The following is a 21,120-nucleotide window of genomic DNA, read 5'->3' on the forward strand; positions in this document are numbered from 1 at the left end:
GCCACCATCAATATGAGTTAAGTCCACCTTGCCAGCCACCTTCTAAGATGGAAATGAAGCCCCAACTAGCCCAGGGCCCCTCCTGGCTTGGGTTGCTGAGAAAGGCTAGTCAGTTAAGAATGCAGGGCAAGTCCCTCCCACATGCCCATCCCACAAGAAGTGAGTATTCAGGAAAGTTCCTGACCTTCTCTGCCAGCCCAGAGGTTCTGAATTTAATTTCTAACCTCTTATGAATACACACAGTAACGGGCAAGGTCAGCCAGGGCAGAAAGGCTGCAGAGCGCAAATGGACCTGGAGCGCGGCCCAAGGCTTGGGCTTGTCACTGGAAAACTCTCAGGCCTGGGGGTGCTTTCCTGCATTCATCGGTGAACGATTCCAGGGGCAGCCTCGGCTGGTTCACTTGCCCGATGCGCCTCGATTTCCTACCTGTGATCCAGGGCGAATCCCTGTTACCGCTCTAAATGGTAATTGTCATTGGTAGAAGCAGTTAACTGTCTGTCAGGGTGGTATGTCGTGAGATATGCCTAGTGATCTATCTAGTCCATAACGTATCCCCAAATGTCAATGTCCCAGCCTTTATGACACATTTGGGAATGACCTTCTGGGCAGGGTGACTGGGATGTGTTGTCTGTGAGGATGGAGAGATGGAGATCTAGAAGGCACAAAGCTCACGGCAGCAAGAAAGCAAACAAACAAACTCACTGCCAGGGATCAATTTTGACTCAGTCAATTCTGACTCCTACTCTGACGAAAGGCAGAACAGAGCTGCCCTGGGACGTTTCCAGCGCTGTACATCTTTACAGGAACAGACAGTCTCGTCTGTCATCCAAGGAGTGGCCAGAGCGCTCGAACGGCTGGCCCTGCAGTTAGCAGCTCAACACGGACATAACCCACCACGCCGCGAAGGCTTCTTGAGGCCAGAAAAGTTATTTGAATTCGCATAGTTGCATGATCACTTGGTGCAAGAGTCCGATGCAAGGGTCATGAATAATGCACATTAGGCTTTCGCAGCTAGGGAAAGCACAACTGCAGACGGAAAAACCAAGGCAAAGTCCGAACAAGAAGTTCTTCATCTCCTCAGGAAAACGGAACCTGAAAAATCGGGCAGTTTATTTCTCCCTTGGGATTGAAAGGCTTCTATTTTGAATGCTTGCGTCCAAGAAGCAGGTTTTCATTTCCGAGCCAGTCCCTAGGAGATCTGCATTCACAGGACGCCTGTCCACAAAGGTGATGCAGCTCTCCTGCCACCTCTCCCGTGCTGTGGACCAGCCGCTCTCCCCAAAGGAATTTAAATAAGGCCAACTAAGGGAAGGATAAGTCAGTGATAAACATATGAATGTTAAATACTTGGAAATATCATATATCGATATATATTTTAAACCCCAGCTTGCTAGAATTTCTCTCCACGAGCCGAATATGTGCAGTTGTTTCAGAAGACACTGGGCCCAGTTAATCAAAATATTCATCACAGCCAAGCAAGCCACATGCAGTGATTAGAAATAATGCATCAGACCATCCTTCCCTTAAAACCGACAGAAGCCAAATTGACCAAAAAGAGCTACTTTGGGCAAGTGTCTAATGAAATCCGCAGTGTGGTTGAGAAGTATTTCTGCCACTTCCTGTCAGTGGTGGCTAACCTTACAACAATCCAGGTCATTTGTGGGGAGGAGGCTATTGGTGGAAGTTCTGTTTGCCACATTTAATGAAGGAGCTGCGTCCGCAGCTAGTAACCAAAGTCGTCAACATTTCCCAGTGTGACCCAAAGGTCACACCAAACCACCAGGACTGCAGATGACGGCCCTGGTACAAAGGGGTCATTAACAGAGCTAACCCTGGCGGCTGCCAAAGGAAAAGAGCAAACTTCACCTCCCTCTTCCCCTTAGGAGACCTTCCAAGTTAGGGCCAAGCACCAGAGGTCTTCTTCTCCGTTGATTATCCATGCCAGGGTGTCAAACGGTTTACTTCCAAAGACCCCTCAGTTCCCGTGAGGCTCATTTACTGGAAGATGTTGTTTTGCTCTTTCTCCACCAGAAAACTGTCCGTAAAGTTGACGTTTCTCTACTTCTGTTCATCCAGACTTACAAAGTGACAGTTCCCATTTCCTAATTCTTAAACATAAAAAACCTCACTGTCAAGTTGATTGCAACTCAGAGCAGCCTTAGTGATGTACGTACTTGGTTATGAATTGGGCTGCTAACCCACTGAAGGTCAGCAGTTCGAAACCACCAGCCATACCCTGGGAAAAAAGATGAGGCTTTCTACTTCTGTAAAGAGTTACAGTCTGGGAAACCCACAGGGGCAATGCTACCCTGTCCTCTAGAGTCGCCAGGGAGTCAGAATTGACTCAGTGGCAGTGAGATTTGTGGCTTATTTCTTCATTGCACACATAGCTTGATATTTTTTTCCAACGCACCAATGACTTGACCTCCAAATAATTCCTTCAGCCTTATGCTCGTGTCTTACACACTTCCACTTCTCCTGGAATCCTGCACCAAGTCGAGGCCATTTTCACTGCTATGACTAGAATTATGTACCTAGCTATATCGGGGGAGGGCAGGTGGTGGTGGCGGGGAGTGAATAATCACCTAATCAAACTGAATAGGCGGGTTTCCTCAAAGAGGACACTTCACAAAGTTCTTGGGAAAATTCCATTATCTTTTCATTCCATTGCCCCATGGACTTTTTAAAGCCCCCTCATAGTTCCTGGCCTTAAAACACAGTAAAGCAAATCCTAGGGATATGTATGTTTTCATATTTGCATTTTTCAACTGTTTTCAAGGCACTCTGGGACATTGGTTGTCGCTGCAGCAGGAATCTGGTTTGTAGAAGCACTTTCCTCCGTGGGGGATCAAGTCAAGCTGACCACCCAGCATCTATTTCCTAGTCGGCTCTCTTGTTCCCCACTCACACATCTTAAACCTACTCCCACTGCTAAACTGATCAAACACTTTGCTTCTTTGAGGGGGGAGAAAAAAAGCCACTGTGAACAGAGCTGCACTCTAGTGGTTTCATGAATATGTAAATTGCAAGGATCGTCAATAAAACTTTTGTATTTTTTTCTTCACATATTTTAATTAATCTTAAAATATATTCCTACAGTGGTGCAGCCATGATGGAAAATGGCTCAGCAGTCCTCTCAGACAATTGAGCATAGACTCATGACTTGGCTGTTGTGTTCCTTCGAATAGAATCCCACTCATGGCGCGATCTTAGATTGAGTTCCACTGCTCAATAGGCTACCAGCAGATTATTCTGGTAAGCACTGCACTGCTAACATCAAGGTCAGAGTTCAAAGCCTCCAGTTGCACTGTGGGGAAAAGATGAGGCTATCTGATCCTACCAAGATTCACAGGCTCAGAAATGCTGCGTGGGGCTCCCTATGAGTCAGAATGGACTTGATGGGAGCGGGGTGAGCTTGGGGTCAGTGATTTTTTTTCTTTTTGTATAAAAAATATTTCCGTTTAGAATTAGCTGGTCTAAATTTTGTTGACAACATCTAGTGCGTCTGAGTCAGGAGCAGTCGAACATCCCTTCTTCTCTCTGTCAGGCTGATCTAGGTGTTGGCCTTGGCTACGTCAACGTCAGTTTGTTGTAGATGTCAAGGCCAACAAGTGTGCTGTCATCTTTAATCTTCCTCAGGGCTGAGTCAGTGGTCAAGGAGCTTGAGGATGACATAGTGGTCAAGCAACCTGGGTGCTCTCCCAAGGACATTTGGGTTGCCTTCTTAGCCCCAGTGTCCTGGATCACCGAAAGTGGTGCCATGTGGATTGTCTTCTCTTGTGGCTGTTGGGTGCCTTTCAGCAGGGCCTTCTGGGCATTCAAGGCCTTTGCTTGGGCTTCAGTTTCGGGACGGGGAGGAGGCTCCTTCTTCGCTTTTGGTGTCATGTTCGTAAAGACTGCAATCATCTTTACAGGAGAAGCTCACCTGCTATGCTCTCCTGTGGGCCGAGCTGGTTGGTTCAAGCATCCCCCTTTCTCTCTCTTGGTTAGTTACCCAACAACCAACCACAGTGCCACCAGCACTCCAGGATCACCACAACAAGACCTGAAACCAAATCCTCGGCTGAGTCAATTCCAACTCCTCCTGACCCCAACGTCAGAGCTTCTGCCGCTGTAAGCATCTACATACAGGCTCATCTTTCTCCCTTGGAGAAAAGGAGCTTGTGGCTTTGAACTGCTGACCTAATTCCTAACTCACAGTGTGGGCCAGCAGTTCTACTCCCAGGTTTGTAAATCCAAAAAAGAATCGAGAACGTTTGTCACACGCACGTGTACACATATGTTTATAGCAGCGTTATTCATAATAACACACACGTTGAAACAACAAACTATCCATCAAGTGACACACGGGAAAGCAAAATGTGATCTATTACCACACAATGTCGTATAATTGAACCGGAGAAAGGAAGCATTGATTTAAGCTACAACATAGATGAGCCTTGAAAATACTATGCTAAAGAAGTCAGTCACAAAAGACCACACACTGTTTGATTGGATTTATATGAAAAGTCCACCAGTAGCGATAGAAAGTGGATTCGTGGTTTCCCATGGGCTGGAGGGGCTGCAGGAATGACTGGCTGCTCGTGGACACGGAGTTTCTTTTTGTGTTGATGAAATGCTCGATAATTGGTTTGTGGTGATGGTTGCACAGTTATGTAAACACCCCCCCCCCCAATCATCGAATTATATACGTTAAAGGGGTTAGTGTACATGCTAACCATATTTCAATCAAGCCCTTTTGAAAATACTTTTACAAAAACTCGGAACCATGACGATTTTTCAGTGGCCCATTTATTCAGGGGGACATTAGAGAATGAAAAAAATTACTGAAAAAAGGAAAGAAAAAGACATTTTGTAGTAACATTTGTACCTGCAGTAAGACCATAGAACATGAAGCAGCTTACTTTGACCACACCACACCGATTTCCTACATCCTCCCCATCAGAGACCAGGATCTTTCTATAACCTATCCCTTTCCTTCCCTCGTCCTATTTTGCCTGAGGTCAGGTCTTACCTGCTTTCTAACTGGTCAAGCTGCTCTGCTGTCAACTCTAGAGTGATATTCCTCAAGCAGGATCGATCAACTAGATTAAGCCTCCATTCATCACGGTCAGCATCTTGGTTTCTGTTTGGAATTTTCCATAATAAAAACATAATTTGCAGTGCTGGTTCTCCTACATAAAATTCAAGTTCTCTAGCTGTCTGCCAAGCACAGAATCTTCACACCCTGTCCAGTTACATCCCCGACATCCGCCTTCCCCCTCACACACCACTTCGATTGTTGCAGCCTGCAACTTCTCATCTATCACAAATATGTCTGTACTGCCCAGTCTCAGCACCTGTTGGGCCCTGGAGCATAGTGCCACACCCTTTTGCCCTTCACTGCTGAGAGTAACACCTGCAATACCTATCTTACAAGATCCAGCTCTGTGCCCTCCAGCGAACTCCATTAGTCTCCAAGGTACTGCCTCTGCCCTTCCCTTGCAAAATATTTCAGTGATTTGGTGTTTGTGAATACACCAGTCTGTCTCCCATCCATTAGCCTGGGAATTCCTTCAGGGCAAGGAGTCCTCATTATGCAGAATAGGTCAAAAACCATCCCTAGAAGAGTATGAGAATCACGTTCGGACTCTTAAAAGCCTCCTAGCAGCTATTTAAAACACAATTACTGGGATCTGTTTATCTGGAGCAGAGGAGAAAAGAGAAACCCCAAGCAATAAACAACAAGCCACACAACAGGATGAGCTGTCTCTAAGCTGCTGCCTCCTCTACCTTGAGACCAGAAGAACTAGATGGTACCCAGCTACCACTACCTAACACTCAGATCAAGGTAACACTAAAGAGACACCGCTAGCAAACGGCAAAGCTGGAACAGAACTCTGAATTCTTAAAAGGATCCAGACGTACTGTGTCCATCGAGCCAGGCGGCATTCCAGAAATGATTACCCCGACCTACTCCAAGACACGAGAAGAAGCTTTCTCATGAAGTCCCCTTTTCACGGGAAAGCGGGCTGGCTCAAAAAACACCAAATGTCACCCTTGAGTACTGTGCACTTTTAGAACCATCTCACTAAACTAAAAGTCACCAGAGTGGGGACACGACGTAAAGAACGCAGCCAATGTCACTGAACATTATGCGTAGGAATGGAGGCGTTTCGCTGTGTGCCTTTTCCCCACAAATACATTGAAAACTACCTGTGAAAGACAAGATTTACACTCAAAAGCTAAGTTCAAAGGTAAATTTCATTAAATAGGTTTTCAAGCGAAACCATCCTGATTAATATCACAAACTAGCCTGGGGGCCACATGTAAAGCAACCATCAGCCAGACGCCTTAACTTGGTGTCGGCGTGACCACGTGCATTATGTGCTTCGGGGGGGATACACAAATAACCCAAACATACTGCTTATTAGGACAAGGTGCTTACATTGATTTGCATTTCTCTGCAAAACTCTCTAGGCATGTGCTTTTGTTAATTTGTGACAAACCTCGGAAACATCGTTCCCACCCATGCCCGAATGCAATATACACTTTGAAAGCCCTAAGAAATCAACAAGCTCCTTTCAAAGCTTCCCACCTGAGTCTTGTGTGTGCGCGTGCGCGCGGGGTATTTGGATTGTTTCCAGGTGTGAAGAGTCGCATGCAGAGTATTAATGCATCATGTACCTTGACCCTCAGGGCGGAGGGTTCCGGGATAATCTCGGAGCAGAGCCTCGCCTTATTTGGAAGGCTGGCACTGCCAATGAATACACCTCCCTGACAAAGTTATTGACTCTGTGACTCGGTTGCCCCTCTATCACATGAGAACAATTCCTACGTTATGAGTTTGTTGAGAAGATGTGGAAAGGGTCAGAATTCTTTCCTGGGATTGGGGTGCACTCCCCAGTAACCCAGGCTGACCCAGGTGCCCTTGTTACTGCCAAGAGCTATACATTTGAAAAGAGGCTTCGATTCTGTAGGAAGGGGTGCTGGGAATGGGGACAAGATTCCAGCCATACATAGAAGCAGAATCTTTGAGGTGGTAGAAAAATGTAGGTAAGCACAAGTAAATCTGTGTTTACCTTGTTCACTGGGTAATCTGACAAGGCGGCTGCAGATGGTTTCTGTTCATGCTCAAGTAAGTTAGCGGGGATCTGCAGTAATAGGCACTTTCTTGGAGAAGTATCAGTTTGAAGAAACATGATCTGGGGGTGGGGGGGGTGGGAGGGCTGTCCTTCAAGTGTGGCCCAAGTATCTTTATCCTCACTCAGCTAACTTCCATGGATGTGGATTATAAATCAAACCTGTTTGTCTTGTTCATCTTTTGGTTGACACCCGCAAGAGAAAGACGAGGATGTGATTCTCTGGAGAAATGTACCCTACAAACGATACAGAACTTTAAACTTGGTGAGTGAACGTGAGAAGAACAGGATAGTGCAGAAGGCGGGGCTTTGGTTTGGGGCCTGATCTTTGACTAACACTGGACAATTACTAACAATCCAGGTCGTCCCTCTCTCCCTCACTACCCTCAAGTCCCTGCGGACTCACCGCAACCCCATAGGGCAGAGTAGAACTGTCCCTGTGCGTTTCGGAGACTGTGACTCTGTATGGGAATAGAAAGCCCGGTCTTTCTCCGATGGAGCTGCCCATGGTTTCAAACTGCCCACCATGCGGGTCGCAGGCCAACGTGTAACCACTACACCACCAGGGTTCCATAACCTCATGTTCTATTATTTCATTCCACAGACGAAGAAACAGAGACCTCAACGAGATTAAGCAGCGCAATAGCCTACTTTGTATGGTCAATAAACATGAACATGTAGTAGACCCCAGTATTTCCCTTAGGCCGGTCTGCCCACAACCTCTTACCCCATGTTATTCTGTTGCTGTTTTTCCCCTTTCTGCCTTCTCACCCTCCCCTAGCTCAAAAAGACCTGTTCTGATGACTGAGGTGAAAAATGATCTTGGCATTGTTGAGAAAGGTACTTTCAAAGTCGCAAGACTCCCTGTATCCCGGTGACGAAGAGTTGTTCCAATGGCCTCTTCCTTTGGAAGTAAGTCCACGGAGACACGTCTTCACCACCCTCTTAACGGGTTTGCATTTCCGTATGGGCAACGCTGGTCTGTTCCATTACCTATTATGAAGTTTGAAATAAGACTCCTATTTACACCCTGTATTGGGTCACAGATACTACATTCTACCTACTGGGACTCAACAGAGTTGGCCTGTACGAAGTGGAATGGACTAGAAAAGAGGGACCCACCATCAGAAGGGTTTTGTGGTTGCTTTAATGTCTGGGCACCTGGCGCAAATGACATTACATTCCTTTTCTGAGCCTGTAAGAGAGGGTCCTATCCACTATGGGATGTTGGCCTGAATCACACTCAGTACAGTGAGTCCCAGAGCCGCCATTCACACACACACACACACACACACACACCACCACGCTGGACGACAGGCATTTGAGGCTTTCCAATCACGGCTGTCTTCAGAATTAGGTTTCCCTCGGAATGTCAAAGGACGCAGATAAGAGCTGACCCTAAAACAGGCCATTTCTCCAAATTCTCTCCTGCCCTTCCAAGGTATATTTGTCTTTCTCTCAAGATGACCCAGCCGCCTCCCTTTCAAAGGGGAAGAAGGAACCACCAAAGGCGTTTGAAGTTCCCGCACTTTGACTTTGCAGACCAGGTCAGAAAGCACGCCACCGCTGCTCCGCTTCAGTTAATGGGAAACATTTGTGTTCGCTCGCCTTTGTTTCTTAGGATTCGCCTCACATTCCCCCACCGACCCCCTGACACGACTCAGGCAACGTTGCCGCCCCCCACAAAATGAAAGAGAATGTTACAGAACCATTGCAGGAGGGAGGCAGCTGGCAAGGAAAATATAATTACTGTGAATAATAATAGCAAAGTCAGACCTGATAATGGTACAGTGATGCATATTAGCCTATGAAAATGCTTTCAGATTCATGATCTCATCTGAGCTTCACGAATTAAGTGTTGCTGGGTGTGATGATTGTAGAGATGAGGAAATGTAGACTTGAGCCCAAACCAGACCAAACCCTTTGACATGCAGTCTATTTAACTCATAGTGAAACCTCCCAGTTAGGGTAAAACAGCCCCAGAGTTTACCTAAGGCTGTACATCTTCATGGAATCAGGACTGCCTCATCTTTCTCTGACAGAGCAGCCTGGTGGATTTGAACGGCCAACCTTTCGACTTAGCAGGCCAACGTTTAGTCCACTGCACTGCCACGTGTAGAGAGGTTAAATAATTTTTGCCCAAGTCATGTTAGTTCTAAGTCAGGATTCAAACCTAGATCAGGATGAATCCGAAGCTAGCACTGGTTCAACCATGTCAACGTAATTGCCTCTTTACACGGATGTGTTTGGCTGCTAACCTAAAGATCGAAAGTCTGAATCTATCCACAGGAGCCTCAAAAGAAAGGCCTGGCTTAAGAAAGTAAACACGAACACTAAGAAAAGCCTACTTCCCTAAAGGCAGCCCTTGAAAGTCATATTCTGGGCGCAGTTCTACCCTGACACACATGGGGTTGGAGACTGAGAATGAACTCTACAGCGAGTAGTTTATTCAGGAGTTTAATTTATTCCTTTCACCTTTTGACTCACACACCAATTTTAATTATCTCAAAAGAAAATATTTGCACACCTCATTTATCCAAAGAGGTCACTTGGTCGGCAATTTCAACTACAGAGAACTCAGCTCAGAAGCCAGGAGATAAACAACAATCCTAGCTTCTTAGCGACTGGAGACAATACGAAATCTGGTCACTAAAAATCGCAGGGGTCCTTCAGGCTTGCACTCACAGGAATTTATTTTTAAGTTTAATTATCTACATTCTCGTGTCTATGTTGAAAAAGAGAGATGCACTGGGCACACATGAAAAGCTGAACAACCTGACAATTAAGGGGCTTTCCAGATCATTCAATAATATAAGGCAAAAAGCCCACGGCATAATTCACTTACATTCCAACATCGGTGGTAAGACAACACAGATTCCCAAACTGGCCTTGGAAGAAGCACAGGTGAATCTGAGTCTCTGCAGAAGGCGCGTGAGAATCTGTAGTCCACACCAAACTGATCAAATGACTAGCGGGGTTTGGGGAAGAATGACATGGCAGGCATTCCCACAAATCGATTACACCTCAAATAATATGCACCGAATTGAACTGACGCCCTGGGCAAGCTTTCTCCATAAATATAACTGCCCACCCAGGGAAGAAGCCCTTGGCCTTGTTCTCATTAACACCATGTTGAGACCAACTGGGCTTGCCAGCCCGGACACCTGCACAGCAAGGGTCAAGAAAGAACCTAAAATCCAGAGGAACCCACAAGGGCCCTCAGTGGAAAGGGCCATCAACTCTAGCTTGGGTTTGTCCCAGGAAGGCAGGTAGTACAGCCATCCCATGTCTACTTTATCAGAGCGAGTTAGGGAAGGAAATGGAGAGTGCTCAGCGAGAAGGAAACAAAGTGTCAGACAAGGAGGCAATAGAGGCTCTCACGGTGTGAGAGCAGTTAGCAGACAGCTGACCAGTCACATGGAGGTTCGCTTCTTTATTGCAATGCATGCATGGGGCTAGGCTAGGCTTGTTCACCAGTTGATTAATGAAAATCTGTTTCCAGATTCTGTGGCTTACATGGCAGATTAAGCGATTAAAACTGAAGTTATTAAAAACACATACACTCTGAAAATCAAAACTGAGCTGCAAAAAACAAGGGAGAAGTTGCCTCTTGTGCTTGCTTGCTTGCTTATTTCTGATTACTCAACTTCAGATAAAAGGATATTGATCCAGCCAATTGCTCAGCATGTGGGACCTAGACATAGACCAAGAGACTACCAGGCCAACAAAATCAAGAGATACTAGGTGGTTTAAATCAGGAAAGGCATTTGCCTGGTTTGTATCTTTCCACCATATGTATCCAATCTGTATCCTGAACAAAGAACTCAAGAAGCTGAACTATATGAAAAATAGCATGGCAGAAAGGGGAAGAACTAACTGCCGGCCACATGCGGACGGGGGTACAACCTCGCTGGCGGAAAGTGCACAGGCCCTGAAGCACTTCCTGATGGAGATCGACAGCTACAGCCTTCAGGATGGTTTGCACCTCAGGGGAAAGGAAACAGAAACTCCTCACAACTGGATCAATAAGCAACACTGTGATAAACAAGAAAAAAACATTGAAGTTGTCAAGCATTTCGTTTTCCTGGATCCACCCTCCATCCACGCTCACGGAAGCAGCGGTCATGAGATCAAACAGTGTGCTGCACTGGGGAAACCTGATGCACCACGGACCCCCTTTCCAAAAAGTTAAAAAGCTATGAGGTCACTTTGAGGACAAAAGTGTGCCTGACCAAGGCCCAGCTGGACAACGAATGGGGAAGCGCAAAGGGAGTGGATGCCTAAGGCGTTGGCAGAGAACAATGAGTACACCATGAATTGTCAGAGCAACTCCTCTGTCTTGGAAGAACGGCCAGCATGTGACCTATGAGCAAGGATGAGGAGACTAGCTCACATACTTTGGCCATGTTATCAGGGCAGACCCAGACCCTGGAGGACTGGAGGACATCATGCTTGATAAAGTAGATAGTGGAAAAATAGGAAGCTCCGCAAAGAGATGGATTGCCCAGTGGCTGCAGCAACGGGCTCAGCCACGGTAAAGGTTGGGAGGACGGTGCAGAACAAGCCAGTGTTTCAGGCGGTTGTACATGAAGTCTGCGTGAGTTGGAATCAATTTGAGGGCACCTAACAAAAACAGCAAAATAAATCTCAGGAAGCAGGTGAAAGGACACACATCCCGCCAAGGAAAAAAATCAGGCAGTTTTTCAGCAAATTGGACTAACTCCAATAAAACATAGTGCTTACTGTCCCTCCAGAATTAACACCCACTTACACTAATTTTCAGCATTAAATCTTTTGTGGAAAAAAGATAATAACAATTCGATTAATGACAGATGGTCTCAGGGAAGTTCTTGGTGTGTGCTGTTGAATCCGTTCCAACTCATTGGGACCCTCTGTGGCAGGGTGGATCTGCTCCATCGGGACCCTCTGTGGCAGGGTGGATCTACTCCATCGGGACCCTCTATGGCAGGGTGGATCTACTCCATCGGGACCCTCTGTGCAGGGTGGATCTATTCCATCGGGACCCTCTGTGAAGGGTGGATCTACTCCATTGGGACCCTCTGTGCAGGGTGGGTCTGCTCCACCGGGACCCTCTGTGGCAGAGTGGATCTGCTCCATCGGGACCCACTGTGGCAGAGTGGATCTACTCCATTGGCTCCAATCCCGATAGAAGCAAGTCGTGACTCCCCAGGAGCCACTGATCTTTCAGTTCGCTGTCAAGTGCTTCCCCACTGCGCCACTGAATTCCTTCCTAAGAAAAGTGATGACAGGATTTTACACTACATTTTCTACCACCAGACTGATGAAAAGGTGAAGAGTTAAAGGAGTCTTACCAAAAACAAACCCCCCAAAACCACGACTCACAATGAGCCTCCTTGCATTTGCCCACGTCTTGAGAAATGACAAATAGCTTTCTTGTGTTCTTCCCTGTGCATGACTAAGTAGGCACTCTGATCGTGATTTGGCTGATGAGCAACTGAGCCCAGAAAGCATGGAAAACAACGAACCTGTCTGAACACTACCTGCCTGCTAGCCAAGTCCCTGGATTCAAAGGACGTGCTCAATAAGTCCCTTGGATCTGCCGAGTCTTTGCATCTGTGTGGAAGCCATGGACTGCCATGGGTTCTTGTTTGAAACCACCATCTCAGACCTCAGTCGGGTCCCTCCGAGTCCGCATGCGAGAGAGACAAACGATGTCACAAAGCGAACAGCTTCGACTCTCCTGACCAGAGCTAGAGCTGGGCCACACTCTTCTACGTGCTGATCCAAATGGGGGGACTGGAGATGTGCAGAGACAGGAAGGGCTCTCTGCAAACTGAGTGGCAGGATTTTGCGATGAGCATCCCGGCTCCCAGGCTCTCCAGATGAGGAAGGGAGAGAGCAAGGAAGAGACTCCTCACGCTCACCTGACCATTTCCCATTCTCGCCTACTCTCTGGGCGACCCGGGGGTTGACTCCCAGCCCTTTCTTCTCTCAGGCTTGGTTTTCTCATCACTCAATGGAGATCATCTCTTCAGAGGCATTACAGTGATGACTAAATGAGTAAATCCATTTAACTAAATTAAACTCATTAATTGAATTAATTTTAATGTAATTCCAGTGCAACAGAAATGAGGAAGATAGGCGCCGCGCCTCCCTTGCTTGTGCAGGAACCATCTCCATCACGGTCAGGTTCCCCAGTACACCCGATACAGGAGCCGATGCACATTGAGGGACCGAAGGAAATCAAGATCATGTTCATAAAAAGGGCCGTGCACGGATGCATGACTTTGCTGGCAAAGTTACGTGCTATTGCTATCCGGGAAAGGTAGTGTTTTCAACAGGAGATGAACTCTCATTGGTGTGCTCTGACATCAGATTTCTCCAGGCCTTCAAACAAGTGGGAACTTTTGTAATTTTTTTTCCTTTTCCACCAAGAATATAAGTTTCCTAAAAGGTATGCGAAACAAGTTCAATGACTTGCATATTTCTATTTCCATAACATTTATATAGCACATCAATTTTATTTTTTCCAGATACAAGGAGATGAAGCTTGGAATATATTCCGGTGGGAGAATACACAGAACGCTACGTCTCTCTTCTTAATATATTAGTGCCCTGTAATCCAGACCATATGATCAATAAACTCTATAAAAATTAAATCATACTGACAGTCTCAGGCAAAAAAAGTGAGCCCAGTAGAATTTTTAAGACTGGGGTGCGGAATATTAAAATCACATGTTATGTTATTAATTTTCCTTTGGAAGCCAAAAAGAATTCTCCTGCTTAAATTTCCCAATTAAATATTTACCTTTTCAAACAGCTTTTTCCTATTTAAAGTGTCAGAGAAGCATTTAATTTGGTGATATGGTACTTCAGGCTGCACTCAGGAGAGACATTGATCAATAAATCACTTTTGAAACGACTCTGTTGGCATGGCTTTAATGTTAGGGTATATATACTCAGGTCCCTTGAAATGAGTAGCTAGATGACTCTCATAATAAAATAAGAGCCATGGTGGCAAACAAAACCATTTGTTCAAATATTAGTCCACCGTGAATAAACGTACCAGTTAGGCTTATTTACATTCGCTTTATGGGGACATGAGACTAGCTGGGACAGATGAAAAACTGAAACCCCACAAACACACTGGACTTTTTGCTGGCCAGTGGGCAGCAGGCTACCTCTGGGTCTCTGTGAGCCCGGCACCCTAGAGCTGGGAGGGGTGTCTTCCTGCAAACCCCTTCACATTTCTCCCCGCCCAACAAAATATACACCAGCTCTTGGGGATGGCCTTTTGAAATCAGAGTAGAGGGAGGGAGGGAGAACAATGAAACCGTGCTAAAGCTGTCAGGCGTGTTCGCCTCGCTTTCCTCCTCGCCAAGTACTTCAGAGACCCGGCGAGGCACAGGTGCACGACGTTTCCTGGGCTCCACAAAGAACTTCCCCTCCCACCAGCAAAGAAAACAATGTAAACACAGGGAAGACCCGGGCAAGTGGAGAGTAAACAGCTAGGGGGGATTGAGCGTTTCCTTACACTCCCCTGGCACCAAGGAGGGGCTTTTGAAAAAGACAATAGTCTGTTTAGGAGACTTTCATTTAAATACTAATCTGCCCCACAGATCTGTCCATAATAATGGACCCGGCTCCAGCGGGAAGGCAGCCCCACCCCCCACTCCCACCCAGTGACAATCATTTACATACTTAGCATCTTTTAGTTGGATTCCTATTGAGGGAGGGGGGAATGGGGCACGCCGCGATCTTTCTCCCTTTCAGCACAATTTTACTTTCAGCGATTTCTCTTTTAGGTTAACTTTTTTTTTTTTTTTTAACTCTGACAGTCCCATCTTGCTTTCCGGATGTCCCCTAGGCACTCAAGCGCCACAGGTAGGAAGGGAGAAGCTTCGAGAAAGTGCCAGAGTAAGGGCCAGCAGTGAACCCAGAGAAGCCTAACTCCAGTCCCGGGAGCCTCCAGTCCACACCAGACACACAGGCAAATCCACCCCAAGGGGCACTTAAGTCTCTGTGCAGGAGCGCTATTTTAAGGGACCTGGAAGGGGGAATACAGATGTTTCTTCAGTTAGCAGAGTTGGCAGAACAGCCCCTGGACCTAATCCGAGTTCTTAATGCAGGAAGGGGCCCCTGAGAGCTGCTGGTTCAACGCAGTCATTCAACAGCTGAGGAAACTGAGGCCCACGGGGCAGTTGGGTGGCGCACCCAACAAGTAGCAAAGGGGCAGTCTTCTGGCGGTCGGTCCTGCACGTTTTCCACACACCGAGACGCTTTTAAAAGAATACAACATCTTCGCTGGCCACAATCCTGTCCCTAACCCCGCAGTGCCCACTCCATCCACCCTCCCTTCCCCACTGCGGGTCCTTGGACTCCCGCCTTTCTGCTAGCGGGGCCTCCAAAAAAGTTTGGAAAACAGGCTGAACGCCTCGCCTTTCTGCAACTGCCGTGCATGCAGGTTCCAAACCGTGACGCTGAGGGAGCTCCCCGCGCCTCCTGCACTAAAGCCAGGGAGAGGGCTGGGGGACCCGCCCGGCAGGGGCGCTCCGGGCGCCCAAGGAGGAACTGTTGGATCGGAACCCAGCACCAGGTCCGGGGGGTACGGGGGTGGAAGAACGCCTTCCAGTCCTCGGGGCTGGCGCGCAGGGGAGAAGCCCGGGACGTGTCGAGCCTGCTTGCCTGCCTGCGGGGCGGGCGGGCCGAGCCCCCAGCAGCGGAAGAGTTGGGTGTTTACACCCAGTCGCCCGGGGCAGCTCGGCGGCAGGCTGGAGCCCCGCACTCGCGGAGACCCATTTCCCTGGGACCGATGGCAACGAGGTGTCTACTCTCCGGCTCCCTCACTTCCCCCCGTTCCGAAAAAAAAAAACACCACCCACGCCTTCTGCCCGGGCTTGGGGGGCGGGGGGCAGCAATGCTCCTTGCCCCGGGGAGGGGGGCTTGGAAAGGGCCCCGGAACGCGGACGCGCGCCCGGGCACACTCTGGAAGGCAGCCGGGGAGTCCCGAGCCGGGAAGGAGGGCCGGCGGGCGCGGGCTGCGGGGGCTCGGGCAGCGCGCAGCCTCCCCCGCCGGCGGCGGGGGCCTCGGGGCGCTGACAGCGCGGGCGGGCGGGCGGGCGGGCGGCCTCGGGCCGGGGCCCGCGCGCTCGGAGCGGGCCGGGCCGGGGCGGGCGCCGCGGGCCGGCGGGGCTGGCTCACCCATGAACAGGCAGAAGATGTCCAGGCAGATGAGCAGCGCGCGCTTGCTGCCGCTGCGCCGCGGGCTGGTGCCGAGCGCCGGGCCGCCGCCGTTCTTGCTCTCGGGGGCGATCGCCTTGTCGTACTTGTAGTTCTGCATGGCGCTGGCCGAGCTGCCGCTGCGCAGAGTGGCGGGTCCGGTCCGGGCTCCGGGCAGGGCGATCCGAGGGCAGCGCCGGCCTCGCGCGGCTGCCCCGGCGCGCCGCTCAGCCCCGAGTGGCTCGCGAGGGCGGCGGGGCCGAGCGCCGGGGCGCGAGCAGAAACTTGGTTCGCGGAGCCGCGGCCTGGGCGACGCGCCGGCTCGGCGCGCGGGGCTGCGGGTGCGAGCGCGGGACTGGGCAGCGGCGGCGCTGGGCCACCTTCCCCCGCAGCCGGCCACCTAATGAATGAGCGCAGGCAGCTCCGGGCGAGCGACCTCCGCAAACGCCGACTCCTGTTGCTGCTGCTGCTGCTGCTGCTGCTGCCCCGGCGGCGGCGGCTGTGATCGCTTCGGTTTGTTTTCTGCACTTTTATTGCACGAGGTCCTTAAAAAAACACACACACAGAGGGAGAAGGACCTCCTTCCTTGGCTCTGATGGGATTCTGAAAGCACAGCCCCTTCCTTAAGCTGCCTAAGACGTAGGATAATTAAGGCCACATTTTCCCCCACCCCCTTAAGAAAAAAAATCCGAAAAGTTACCCTTCAACCAGAGAATCCGGGAGCCCCTAGCGTTCACAAACGCCAACTTGTCACAAAAGGAAAAAGAAACATGTTCTCCTGGACTTTGTGGTAGACAAAAGTTGGGGCCGTTCAGCTAAAAGGCGACTTCTCTCCCGTCTTTATGTGTACCAGAGTTTTTCTGGAACTGGATTATCCTGAAAAATTAAAGAAAAACGGATGTTGTTGCTGTGTGAAGTTTTCTTTTTCTTCCTTTGTTTTGTTTTATTTTTAAGATTAACACCCATTTGACTTAAGACCGTGCAAAATTCTGTGGATTAAACCAAACTCAACCACCATTAAGTCGATGTCGACTCATAGCGACCCCCTAGCACAAGGTTGAAGTGCCCGGGAGATTCGAGATTGTGACTCTATGAGACGGTATAGTAAGCTGAAAAAGACGGCACCCACTGTGGAACTAAACCAGAAACATCAAAATCACTGCCCCCCAGTGCATCCGACTCATGGCGGCCTTATAGAGCTGCCCCTGACGGTTTCTGACTGTAACTCTTTCCGGCACTAAGCAGCCCGGTAGTCCTCAGTCAGAGCGCCCAGTGGGCTCCCAGTTCTGGCCCTGTGGTGAGCAGCCACCAGATCCCTGCAACTGAATACTGCCTGTGGCTGTGAGACTGAGTGGTTTCCCAAATGCTTCCTCCGCCTGCCCCATGTACATTAGGGGTCGTGTTTACTTACTACCAAATCACTAAGTACCAAGAATTAATGAGTTTACTTCACGCAAATGCCCAGCACCGTGTGTGGTTCACAGAACCAGTAGTCATCCTCACTGGACAGACTCCACCTCGCTCTGATCGCTTTATTTACAGCACGCTGCGAGCACCCATCACAGTCCGTTTGCCTGTGACAAGGAGCAAAAACCTTCAGCTGCAGAGGTTGCAGGCTCCGCAGACTCTCTTGAGTGCCTAGCTCAGAGTCTGATTTGGCTGAATTTAACTCAAAATTCGGGACTGGTTAATCATAAGGTGGAAACAAGAGCCACCACGTCCCGGGCAAGTTGGGAGCTGCGGTCTCAAGGGGACACTGATACAAAATGCCCCATTAGGATCACTCAAACCCAATCTCAGTGCCGACTCATAGAGACCATATAGGACAGGGTAGAAGTATCTGCATCTCTGAGTCTGTAACTTTTCAAGCTGGGTCCTTCTCTCACAGACACTGGTGGTTTCCAACCACTGACCTTGCAGTTCGCCCAAAGCGCAATCACCACGTCACGGCGGCCTCCTCCATTAAAATAGCAGGGGGAGGGAGTGTTTGTTTGTTTGTTTTTGAAGTCCCTAAGAAAACAGAAACACTTAGCTCAAAATGTTACAGGCCAAAGACAGGGCAAGGCCAGATTTACAGTCTACCCTGTCCTAGAGGGTTGCTAGGAGTTGGAATTGACCCATGACAGTGAGTCAAGGCCTTCAGGAATCCAGACCTTTGTCCTTCTCCACCCAGCTCTTTGTAATGACTTGAAATTCAGTCAAGGCACTTATCTTTGAGATCTCAGTCTAACTGGAAGTCCATGTCAACTTTCCTGAAACATGTACATACAGCCTACCCCGCTCCTTTGAGCCACAAACGCCCCCCACCCGGTGCTGCCCATCCCCACGGGCTGCCCCTGGTTTGCTGCTGTCTTTTGCGGTGGTTCTCACGTGTCTAAGTTGTCTATGATTGTCAGCTCTGTGGGCGCACTGACTTGACTTTGATGCCTCAAGCAAGATGGTGACAGCCAATGGCCCAGAAATAAAGGTGATCGAAGTGAAATTTCTTCTGTCCAGTAAGGTTAGCTATGAGTAAACAGATGGGATTGCAATATTTTTAGGTGGATTTTATCTTTCCCTTCCTTTCCATTTCTGCCTGCTTGTCTTTATCTGGGAAGTGGCTTTTATTAATTTAAGAACACACATAGTTAAAAATGGAGATGTTTACTGTCGTTAAATGGTACTTTAACTCAACTCCATCGAGGTCTTTAAAAGCTCACTGGAGAAGATTGATAACTTTAGCCCATACTCTTGAATACTTCTTTACTTTGGTTCTGTTTGTGGTTCTCCGGATTCTTTCAACTCCTTATTACAGAGAATAAAAACCTGTTATTCCAAAAGCAAAAGAGGAAAAGAGGTGGATGTTTAAATAAGAGTTTGAGATTTCAATTGACAAGATTCTGTGAGCTATCATCTCACAACTAAAAGACCATACTGTTAATTGATGTGTGTGATTGTCTGCAAACAAGAATTACCGTACATCTTCAAGGGACCCGAGGACTAGACATACTCATTAAAACTGAATTGAACAAGTTAGAAGTATAGTGTCATGTAATTCAGTAATAAAACAGTCTAAACAGATACATAAAATCGATCAAATTGAAGCACACTCTGCTTTAAACCCTGAGATTAACAATCTCACCAGCATGTAAAATGCCACGAAACAAGCTGGACAGATTTAGAATAGTTTCATTTCAAGGTCGTTAAGCAATTAAAATCTGGCAAATACAGCCTAACAAATTCCACACATTCAAATGCTATCCAGTTCACGAAACTAGTCTATAAAAACACGGTAACATCGCAGGGATAAATGCCGTCTTAAAGATTAATTTGTAATGTGTGGCAACAAGAGCACATCACTCTTAAATAACTGATGTTTCCCACGAGACCTAAACGGCGTTCACTGCTAAGATCTCTTGTTACCACATAATTTTATTTCTCTCTCCTTTTAACCCCGAACGTTAAATAATTAATCATTTATATATATTTTGAAAAGGTGTGAATTGGCTCCGACAGTATTTAAGGGAAAAGTAGCTAGTCCCTTTACATAAAACTGTATAATCCAAAGGCCAGAGGCCCAAATTAGCAAGGCATTGTAACTCACTTAAGAAAGCCAAGGTTTGGCGAAGAAGTACCCATTTGTCCACGTTCTTCCAAGTCAGCTGCAGTCCACCTCTGGCTTTTGGGAAACAGAAGGGCTGGCTTGCCGCTATCATTGTTGGATTAAATATCTTGAATGTTCCCACTAGACTGAACAGAGGCCCCACAGTAACGCTCCTGAGTAAAGTGGAAGGAACAGAGGATTTGAGGTCAGGATATTTTGGGTCTACTATTTGACCTGAGGCAAGCTGAGTATCCTTTCTGAACCTCAGTTTCCTCAACTTTAAAATGGGACTTAAAAAAAAAGATCAAATCCTTGGTACATAATAAGCCATCAGTGAATGTTAACTGGGTGATCATGAATATTTCAACTGCACATTTTATTTCTACAACACTTGGTGAATTTAAATACACGTATTCAAAAAGCACTGATCAAGATCCAACTCTGGGCGTGGCCTGTCATGTTATTCCCTGTTTGCACCTTTGGCCTCGCTATCTCCTCTTTTCCTGACTGCCCAATTTCTTGAGGCTTCGGAAGACAATTAGTCAAACCTGCTTCGATTCTTAAGAATCTAATTCAGTTTCATATTATTTCCCTCAAGATGGTTTGTGAAACTCAGAGAAAGAGACATTTGCTTAAAATAATGAACCTGTGCAAGTTTGAGTGCTTTCATTTTAAAATACACTTTCATATCTATTATTTCAATCTCTCTGCTCAGTGAGGTTAAGTGCGGTTGCTATCATTAGTCCCATTTTACAGAAGAGAAAACTGAGGCAAGCCTATTTAACTGGGTTTCCCCTGAGGTCAAATGGAAATGATTTCTACCTTAGCTCATAAATGTAAAGTAGAGCCCTTTACAGTTTATAAAACTGCATTCACTGATCCGGGATCTTATTTTGTCTCCACAATCCATGAAGGAACTACCTGAGAGATGATTACCCTAGTTGTAGAAATAGAAAACAGAATCTCGGAAAGGTAGGAGGAGATTCCTTATAGGTTAGCGGTCACGGTTTTTGAAGCGCCACCATACACAGGTTTCTTCTTTTCCAGACCGAGATTCAGTCCTAACACCACACGCTGTCTCCACCAAAGGTGCTCAGAAATTTCTGCTTCCAAATGTGGCTTCTGAGAGTAGTTTTGGTGAGTTAGAATGGACTCGATGGCAGTGAGTTTGGTTTTCTGGTTGGTGGCATAATGGTTAAGTGCACTGCCGCGGC

General features: G+C 47.7%; 1 protein-coding gene across 1 annotated transcript in view; it reads right to left on the minus strand.

Moving 5' to 3' along the window:
- Positions 1-16,932, minus strand: part of PLPP3 (phospholipid phosphatase 3) — a 91,034-nt gene extending 74,102 nt beyond the window's left edge. Inside the window, exon 1 of the mRNA XM_075556725.1 lies at positions 16,306-16,932. Coding sequence (XP_075412840.1) covers positions 16,306-16,444 — 139 coding nt within the window. The 5' untranslated portion in view covers positions 16,445-16,932. The remainder of the gene's footprint in view (positions 1-16,305) is intronic.
- Positions 16,933-21,120: the final 4,188 nt, after the last annotated feature.

This window comes from Tenrec ecaudatus, chromosome 1, assembly GCF_050624435.1.
Source record: "Tenrec ecaudatus isolate mTenEca1 chromosome 1, mTenEca1.hap1, whole genome shotgun sequence".
NCBI lineage: Eukaryota > Metazoa > Chordata > Mammalia > Afrosoricida > Tenrecidae > Tenrec > Tenrec ecaudatus.